At 45.1% G+C, this 10335-nt stretch overlaps 1 protein-coding gene across 1 annotated transcript in view; it reads left to right on the top strand.

The window, feature by feature from the left end:
• The first annotated feature begins 2812 nt into the window (after positions 1–2812).
• Positions 2813–10335, top strand: part of LOC108797684 (fumarylacetoacetate hydrolase domain-containing protein 2-like) — a 28805-nt gene continuing 21282 nt past the window's right edge. The window contains exons 1-2 of the mRNA XM_018569330.1: positions 2813–2888; positions 9497–9761. Of these exons, the coding sequence (XP_018424832.1) occupies positions 9502–9761 (260 nt within the window). The 5' untranslated portion in view covers positions 2813–2888; positions 9497–9501. The remainder of the gene's footprint in view (positions 2889–9496; positions 9762–10335) is intronic.

The following is a 10335-nucleotide window of genomic DNA, read 5'->3' as shown; positions in this document are numbered from 1 at the left end:
GTAACATACATTTACAGTTGTACATTGACAGGTCTTTCCACAAGCTGGACTGTTTCCTGACTTTGGACCAGTGTCTGACCTCTACTGGTGCCGTCAATAGGACTAGTGAAAAGAAGCTGAGATTCTTGCTTCCCTCTACATTATCTAAAGATCTCTCTGGTTCTGTAAATAAAGCTCAGATTATGTTACCTGGGATGAACTGTCTTTCCAGCGTCCTTGTGAAACATTTACATTGCTTCCTCGTTCTCATTTAACCTACAGCTCCATCTCAACTGGCAGAGCTGTTTATCTAATGCTTGTCAGTACATATATAGCATACCTACTGCACACTTCACAGAGTTTATCCAGCATGAGATTCTGTACGGAAGCATTTGGCAATTGAAATGGACAACTCTATACCAATGTAGTAAAAAAAAAATGGCTGAAGAAAAGCAGAGGAGCGAAAAAATACCCCAAAAAATCGCACTAAAATAATAATCTCAGGATCTTCGTTGTATATATTACATGTATGTTCTCCTTTACTCTTGAGTAAATTGTCTTCCACAGTGCACAGTTCAACAGCAACACCTCAATTCAACTGGCTCAACATGGCTGGGGTACCCATGCTCGTGCCCATCTCTCCTGTAAGCAACTTCCATGGGGTAGACTGACAGCATTTTGCAAAGCAATAGGGATTCATTGGGTCATACACTGCTGGACTTCCACTGTACATCTAAGCTAATATAAGACAGATCTTAGGCACTTATACTAGCTGCATTTAAAATACATTGATTGATTAGTGATGGACCAAACACACCTGAGTTCGGTTCGAGTTCGAACTTTAGAACATGGGGCAGCCATACTTGTTCATTAAATATGCAGGCCGTGTTTCTTTCTTTGGAGTGCTAAACAATGGTTGAGCTTTACTGCTCTTTCTCTCAATGCAAGTCTATTAATCAGCTGACCCCTCCAAAATACAAGCACTCCTTAAAGCCCCGTTCACATTGAGCGATTTATCGCGCGGTAATTCCGGCGATATCGCGGCAAATTACCGCGCGATATCGCGCTCCAATGCATTTCAATGGGGCAAAGGGTCCTGCTTTCGCTGGTCGTGTGTCGCTACAGCAGGACCCTTTTTGGAGCGGATTTAGCCGCGATTCAAGCTTGCTCAATGCAAGCTTGAACGCGATGTCGCGCGGCAAATCTCGCAATATCACGCAATATGCAAATCGTGCGACAAATGCGCGATTTGCATATCGCACAGTGGGAACGGGGCCTTAGTTGTTACCCTTTTTCCACAGACAAATTGACCATGTATGTTACACTCTGCATGTACAACCATCTTTAGGTTTACCATCTAAAATATAGGGTAAGGTTTTCCTGATTAAATGTAAATGTTGGTAAATGTAAATCATATTGTGGGCGACTTTTAAGTAGGGAATGACTGCAGTGAAATCCAGAGCTCTTTCTTGAGGTTAATCTGTAAACCTCTATAGCTCGTTGTAGTTTGTTACATTGAACTGGACTTTGATCTGTATGTTGAAGGTGCTTCACTACTCATCCAAGCAGGTTCACTATGGAACTGAGTTAAAGAACACCTTCAGTGAAGTTATTCTTAAAAAAATATCCTCGCCATCCCTGAAAGCAGGCAGCCTGGTCCCATACATGCCATCATCTCCATTCCAGAAATCTGGAGGAAAGATCACTGGAACGGAGATTAAAGTAAGTATAGGACAAGGCTGCCTGTGCTCAGTGGGTACGAGTTTGTTTACAGTCCGTGAACCCATCGCACTCCTGACCGCTTATTCCAAATTAGTTAAGGTGGGTGCAACGGTGATCAACGGATGGCAGCCGTTATTATACACAAAGAGAAGTATGGACACTGGTTGCAATACAGATGCGTCTGTTTATTGACAGAAATGCAGCATAATCACACTCAGTTTCATCAATAAACAGACGCATCTGTATTGCAACTGGAGTTCTGGTATCCATACTTCTCTTTGAACATTTATTTACAAACACCTTCACCAAGGATGAAGTTACCCCTTAGGCTAGGTTCACACCTAGGTGACTCCTGACTCCACATTGTCCACGTGACAATGTGGTTTTGTGTACAGTTGCCGTGCAGTCGCCAAGGCGTGAACCGATCACGTTGTGGGTGCCATTATTTTGGAATGGCACCCCAGTCGCGCCAGGCGGATCGCGTGGTTTCCCACAGCGATTCTGCCCATGCAAGTGAACACGATCACATCTAAAAAAAAAGCCATAAGCCGCGGGTTTGCAAAAAAGGTACTTGTACCTTTTTTTAGCGATTGCCACGCGGATGTCACCTCATTTAAATCAATGGGGCCACACGGCAATCACTGTGTGCACCTGAACATGGTGTGTCGTGCAGTGTGAACCTAGCCTTAAAGTGACACTAAACTCAGGAGTTAAAACTTAAAAATACATTCCAAGTACCTTAACTATTACCAAAAATGTATCTTATTTGTGTATCACTCGGCTGTAGAGCCAGGAGAGAGTAGGGATCAGCTAAGTAAAACAGCCCAGGCATGAATGGGTAGTTACCCCTTACCCCTTATGTGAGTGCAGCCCCACTAGATGGGTCTTTTTTTTTTTTTTACTGTAAACAACATTTATTAAGCCTATTAGCAAATAGCCTCTGAGCAAATAACAAAATGCACAGCAAAGCATCAGCCCTCAGCGCTTCTCAGACACAAATTATTCCAGGTCAAAGACCTGCCAAATCAGCGCGCCTTCTAGCTGTGAGCGTTTTCAATAAAGTTGTTGAAGGCGGCGCAGTGCGCTCTGGGAAATGTAGTTCTCGTTTAGCAGCAGACGGGGTCACGGGACTGAGGTCCGCTCTGCCTTTCCAGGACACGTTGGGGGGTTCTCGGGCTGTCACCCTGGTAACCGCTTACTATGTTTATGTATATCACGTGATTACATTGCACTTAGGGGATGTAGCGCGCACTGAAAGCATGTGGTGTGGGCAGAGAGTGTGTGGAGAGCTGAGGGGGCGCCCGGTCTGTAGGATGGATTGTAGTTTGTTGGGGGATGTGGAAGTTTGGTTGTTTGTAAAATAACTATTTCAGGTGCACGATCATGTAAACATGGCGGGGGCCATAGTCGGCTTCAAGCACATTTTAGTATATGTGACATATGCTTACTGAGCTCTGCATTTACTGATATGCACATTTTGACTTTTTGTTTAAAGTCGCTAGCTAAGCTGTCATATTTATCCGCTGACATACATTGCTACAGACGTGGACGGGAAGAACAGTCTGCATGAGCCAGAGCATTGCACCCCCCTGGCTGCAGCGCTTCTTTCACTTCTCCTCGGAACCTGCCTCTGCCCGGGAGAGCAGCGTGGATCCAGAGGAGAAGCTGAGCCCCGCTGTGTGTGGCCGAGCGGCAGAGGATCAGTACATATCAGTGATATGTACCAATCTTCTGTGCAGGACAAACACTGGAGCGATCGTTTGATCACTCCAGTGTTTGTAAATAACTGGGGACATATGTGTCCCCAGTTATAAATGAACAGGAAGTGATTTACATCACTTGTTCATTCATGAGTTTTCAATGGGGAGAAGCACTCTGTACAGAGTCTCCTCCCCATTCAGAAACTGGATGATAGTAAAATATTTTCTGAATGAATGGGAAGCCTCTTTGCTTTCCATTCATTTAGAACAGAGGCTGCAGGAAAAGAGATTGAGGACTCTGTGTCCTCAATTTCTTTTTCTATTTTAAAAGGGAAATATCAGGGGGCTGTTTAGACCCCTAATATTCCCCCCGAAGCCCCCCCAAGAGTAAAATAATAAATACAAAATGTAAAAAAAATCCTGGAGGCAGGGCGCTGGGTGACATCACACGCCTGTTTGGGGGGGGAGGACACATGGTTTTCTTTCTTGCCTCAGACACAAAAAGAGCTGGCTACGGCTATGCTCCCGCGGTGCTCGTGCGGCTGCCGGCTGAATGTGGCAGATTGAAAGGGGCGGGACACCTCTCCCCATGTGCAACTTCGGCCACACGAGCACCGCGCGGAGGACAGGACGCCGGGGCCTCTAGGACGCACTGGAATGTAAGCCGGCCGACTCCCTGCGTTCAGGGGAGAGGGTGTGGCGGTGCATTAAAGTCAATGGCACTGCAGCCGGGCACCGCAGGCAGGCCGCTCGCCCACAGTGCGATCGCCAGCACCCGGAACGCAGGCCTGCATTCTGGTCCAGTGCGATCTGCAAAAATAGTGCTCGCAGCATTTTTGCGGAACGCACTGGACTAGAGCGTAGGCACTAATGTGCCTGGGTTCTGGGTGCAGGCGATCGCACTGTGGGCGAGGGGCCTGCCTGCGGTGCCCGGCTGCGGTGCCATTGACTTTAATGCAGCACCACACCTCCTCCCGCCCCTGAATGCAGGTGTTTTTTCGTTGGTAGATCTCATTGAGCTCATCATTTGAAAAGTAGATCTCCAGACGAAAAATTGTTGGCGCCCCTGCACTAGGCCGTCCGCTAGAATGGAGCGTTTTAGTGGGGGTGGGGTGGCTAGTATGAACGGGCCCTACAACACTTGGGGCCTGTTCACACTAGCCCATCCAATGAAATGGTGCCTTTTAGTGGACGGCCTAGTGTGTTGTGACCACTCCGGTAGTGAACATTGTATCGCACGTGCCTATTCTGTCACTGTTTACATTTTATTTGATTTTTTTACTTTATCAGTTGTGTACAATTTGTACACTCCATTCAGGTCCCCGCACAGCACCACGGTCCACTGCATTGCCGTGTGGCTACCTGCGGGGGGGGGGAGGCAACCTATAAGATAGAGCACGTTTGCATTGTGTCCCAGGCCCCAGCCCATCACACTCATGTTGTGGTGTGAATGGGTGACAATTGTTTTCTATGTGTCCTAGCAGTGACCTGCATTGATCGGGGTCAGCACACTGTGTGTGAACAGACCCAAATACAACTATCATTTGTAGAGCCAATAATACCCCAAAACAGCTGCATGCAAGCTGGCTCTTGGCAATATTTAGCAGTGTGTTTTATAAAAAATTCTCGCGTGTTCTGTGCGAATGCAGGCAAATACAAATATTATTGTATTCAACCTGCAAAGAAAATATACTAATTTCAGGAAAATACTACATTATGACCACTAGATGGAGCTGATGAGCACAGGAAAGAACCCTTTGCTTGCCTCCAGAATGAATGGATGAGAAGTTTTGCAGTGCACAGTGAGGGGGAGTTTATGAAAACTGGAACAGTTGTGCATGGCAACCAATCGGCTTCAAAGCTTAACTGAAGAGAGAAGCTGATTGGTTGCCATGGGCAACTGCTCCAGATTTTGTCTGCTCCTGTTTTGATAAATCCCCCCCCCATTTTTTATAAAAAACGCCGCATAGTGTAAGCTTAGGAAATCACAGCTGACCGCAAAGGACTATCGTGTGGTACTATGGCGGGATAGCTGGTCAGCTTTTGGTATACCGAAAACAAATGAAAAAAAAACATTAAAACTCTGTAGAATATTCTATCGACTTCCGAAAACAGAATCTAATCATTTATTATTAATGACATTGAAATGAATATTTCTGCATTTCAGCGAAATGTCTTTTATACATTTAATAATAATCCGCTGTGTCTGTACATCCCAAATGTTCTGATGGTTCTATTCAAGCTACTAGGTAATCGGCGACTAGATAAGATGACCCACCTCTAATTGGCTCATGATATAAGCCAGATGTTCAATTGTGATAGCAACATCAGCAATAAACTTTTTACGGTAAACTCCGTAACAAAGACTAGAGGCCACCACCTAAAATTGGTGGAGAAAAGATTTAACCACAAGGGGTGTAAGGGGTTCTTTTCAGTTAGAGCGGTTAGGGTCTGGAACTCCTCTTCCACAAGCAGTGGTATCGGCTGAGAGTGTTGAATCATTCAAAAGGCATTTAGATACCTTCCTCAGAGACTGTAAAATACAGAAGTACAGGTACTCTTCAAAAACAAGATCACACATTACATGCTCTCATACACACTCATACACATGCAGAATCACCCGCAGACACACAAAGGTTGAACTTGGTGGACCCGTGTCTTTATTCAACCTCAAACATTCACAGGGTTATTCACAAAAGGGTGAAGGGTTTGGAGAAGGCCGCAGAAGTGAACAATCTAGGACAACACCGCTGATTTGTACAAATTCTCCTAATTCAGCTCACTTTCCAGTTCAGCTATGTTCTCCTAGATTGTTCCCTTCTCCTAACTCTTCACCCTTCTGTGAATAACCCTGTATGAAACTATGTACATCCCATATGTTTTGATGGTTCTATTCAAGCTACATATGGTAATCAGCGACTAGATAAGACAACCCACCTCTGATTGGCTTATGATAGAACCTTATATTATGCTCATTCTGTGATTTCATTATTTATGATTACATACATAACACACGCTGCTATACACGGTCATGTATAGCTAATAAGGAAGAAATGAGGTTAAATGTATAAAGAACATCCCGCTTGAATTATTCTGGTACTGGCTCCCTCGCACAGATCACATAGAGGGAATGTTTCAGTGATAGACATGAAGGAGAATGCTGTCCAGGAATCGGGGGTGTACATGGGCTAATTTTGCACCCATTGGATAGTCTATTTCATGGACAGGATGAGAAATAAACTGGACATATACCAACAAAATTTTACTCAAAGGGTTTGTTTTCAGAAGCTTTGATCAGTTTTCTAATAGTTAATAGGAGCCAATTGTCAATTATTTTTGGCCATGTTAAGGAAAAAAGATTGCAGGATTAGGATGGAAACGTGTTTTATAATGAACAGTGATTGTGGTTTTTGTTCAGGAAACCCGATTCATTCCAAAAGTGAATGTTAATAAATCAAACTAAATTTTTAGCGACATTCGTCAATTCTCTGACGTTATCCAATGTTCTGATGAGATTTGTCCTTCAAAACAAGGGTAGGCAAACTCCTATGGAAGTCATGCCTGTGGCTGTCAGAGTCTTGCAATACCCCATGAGATTTGTAGTTGCACCACGGCAGGAGGACCAGAATTTGGATACTCCTGCTTTAAACGTTTATACCAAAATGTATCAGTGTATGGCCAGCTCGGGGTGTATATTCCTGTTTTCGGGCAATAATGTTCTCTTACAGCAGTGATGGAGTAATTATTATGGAATTCCCGAGCCAGTCTGTCCAATCCAGGAGCCAGCTGGATTTTTTTAGGGGCCAGCTCCATTGATATCAGCTGGATCGAACCTCAAATGTTCAGCACCATCTGTAATCTTTAAGGAGCATTGACTACCTGGCTTCGGGGATTTGCTCAGACCTGGCTTACAACCTTTAGAAGCATTCTTCATTGTAGTCAGAGATTTTTTTCGCTTTTCTAATTTAAAAAAAGGAATGTGGGCTTAAAACATATAAGAAGGTAACAGGTTCACTTAATACCTCACTCCCTCCCCTGTAGATTCTTGCATTCCCTGCACTCCTAGCCATTCTATTCACTTGATGGAGCCTAAGGACGTTTTGGGAAGGCATGTGACTCTCTGTCCTACAATGCTGTGATTGGACCAGGGAAATGATGATGGGAAGAGGGCCCATAGCCGTGCATAAGCTCTGATACAGACCATCCTGGAGTTTACACCGGGCTTTCCTTCTCATGTCTCCGGCAGGCAAATGTGATAATGGGAGCATAGGGAATGAATCTTTGAGTAGTGAATGGCTTATCAGGCAAACCTTACCCTGTATGGACGTAGTACAGGTGGATGGGCATAATGTAGATCAGTGTTTCTCAACCTTTTTTCAGTCACAGCACCCTTTTAAAAGTTTGCCAAATCTCGGGGCACCCCTATCTAAAATGCAAAACATGTAAAGGTAGAAAACTGTGTGTGGTCCCTTCAAAATCCACACTAGACCCATATGCCAGAGAGGAGTCTGGTATGGCTTTTAAAGGGGACCCATGGAAAGAGGTTGCCCTCATGATATCAGAGCCCCTTCTTTAAATCAGGAGCCCCCTACACATCAAAATCCTGCCTTTCACATGAGAGTCCCCCGTTTAATCAGGAGACCACCTTCACATCAAGGGCCCTATTCACATCAGAAGTCCGTCTTTCACAGCAGACTCTCCCTTTACTTTAGAGCCCCCCTTTCATATTAAAGTCCCCACCTACCACAAGAGAAGCCACCTTCACATCAGAAGCCTGCCTACACCATGAAAACACAAGGCACTCCTGAGGAAGGCAAAAGGCAACCCCTGGGTGCCAAGGCATCCTGGTTGAGAAAGGCTGGTGTAGATGGACGGCCAGAGTACAGGTTCACTTGAACCAGATGTGTTGCTTCCACTAAGTTGCTATTTACAGTTTAGTGGGTCCTGGTAGATTCAGTGACGGTCAGAACCCTTAGAACCTGTTGTTCTTACTGGGACATTTGCCCGTCCATGGCTATTCTTTGATTCTGGCCCTCTTTAACCCCCCAGGCCACAGCTTCTTTGCAGGCTGTCTGGTCAGTATGCCTCTATGCTCACTGGCCTATATATGTTGCTGCACTCGCTGACCCATTTGTGTTAAGTCAGTGCCAACTTGACCAGTTCTATGACATATGTCTATCTAGTAATATTCAGGAGTCTTGGCGATCAGCAGTACATAAGAAGGCCAGCATGTGGCCCACCGGAAGGCATTCCTGATGGACCTTCTGGTCTTTTGAAGCCCTTATATGCTAGAATAGTTTGCACAGTCATTATCTTCAGCCCATAATCAACAAAAATACCCGCTGACTGGTATAAAGTGCTGACTACTAGAAGTGCCTGTACATACTGGGAACAGCTTTCAGTGCCTTTGAATGACAGGCTGTTTTGATAGGGCAAAATTCTGGTACTTTCTAATGCAGCAGCAGGTTCTGTTTTAGGGCCCAGTCACACCACAAATCTAAATCACAAAGCAAGGTACAAGAAATTGGAGCAGGCGGAATTTTCGCATGGGGGGGCGTTCTCAATAAATTACACCACAGCGCACTAGTATGAATGGGCCCTGATGGCGGCTCCACTGCCCTGAGCTCACACACAACTCTGTTTGGGGGACTGGGTAGAAATAAAATAGCCGGTACTTCCTGGTGTAGGGAATCACGTGACTTACTCCCCCTCTTTACATGACGGTACCGGTTTTTGATGCTTGGCAGCTTAGGGATTCATGGCTGCCAAATGGCGTCAGGTAGGGAGACCTCCGTAGTAATCTGCCCTGTTGGAGCTTACACATGGATAGTGTAATTTGGTCTAAGTGAGCAAACTAAGTGGTGGGGGGACGGAAGCAACTTGAATACGTGCAGCTGATGGAGCAGGTAATAAAGTGAACTTGTTACTTTGCTCTGCATGGGAAAGGCATGAGTTCACTTCTGTATACAGTATACTGTCCTAGGGATATGGACAACAAAATTCCCAGCATTTTGAAAATTATGCAATTGTAGAGTTTTAGTTAATTATTTTTTACTTTTTTTCTTGTACTGACCACTTTTTTTTTCCCCCTTAAGGGCTAATGTCGGTTTGGGTCCGAGGTGCTCTGCGATTGGTCCAGCAAAACCCTGTTTGTGCAGTACCCAGACGAGGCATCTCTCAGATTCAACCGCTTAGGATGAGACTGGTTCAGTTCCAGAGCTCCGCCTCTGCAGGCCAGAGGATTGGTGTGGAGCTGGATGGGGAGAAGATCATTGACCTCAATTCCTTTGATTCTTCGTTGCCTTCTACCATGAGAGGGTTCCTAGAAGCTGGAGACGGGGCCTTTCAGACAGCCAAGAGGTATAATCTCAGATTTAGGCGTTCGGCTTTCCAAGACATGTCACCCTAGAACTCTTTATGTCTTTTGACTTTTTTATTTTCACCTCACAGAATGCAAATTCCTTACCGAGTTGATAATGGCTGCATCATCTTATTGTCAGTGGAACATGCTGTGATCCTGTCGCACATGGGGCAAAATACTGTTGGCCAATGGGATTGCGGACATAATGGGGGTTAAGAGAGTGCACTGCGCATGTGCGGGATTTTAAACCAGGAGAGCACTCGCTCCTGTGATGATGATGGGGCAAGTGCCCAATGGCTGGAGCATCCAACAGGACGGGGCAAAAATAACTATGGGAGTTTTTTGAGTGGGAGACACAAATGGCCTAGACGGCAATTACAGTGATCAACATTTCTTTACCCACTGGGGCCTGTTGAATACATGGGCAGTTTACTTTCAAAAGTAAAGTTAACCTTTAATATACTGGTCATACAAAGAGGAAGAGGTGGTGAAGGGGTTAATGTGCAGGTCACATGCAGTGGGGGGTTAATTATACGAATATGGAAGGTGAAGGGGTAATATACAGGTAATACA

This window comes from Nanorana parkeri, unplaced genomic scaffold (genome assembly GCF_000935625.1).
Source record: "Nanorana parkeri isolate BGI_ZX_2015 unplaced genomic scaffold, ASM93562v1 scaffold1321, whole genome shotgun sequence".
In the NCBI taxonomy this organism is placed as follows: Eukaryota; Metazoa; Chordata; class Amphibia; order Anura; family Dicroglossidae; genus Nanorana; species Nanorana parkeri.
Note: the sequence above shows the minus strand (reverse complement) of the source record. Positions and strands in the feature narration are given on the sequence as shown.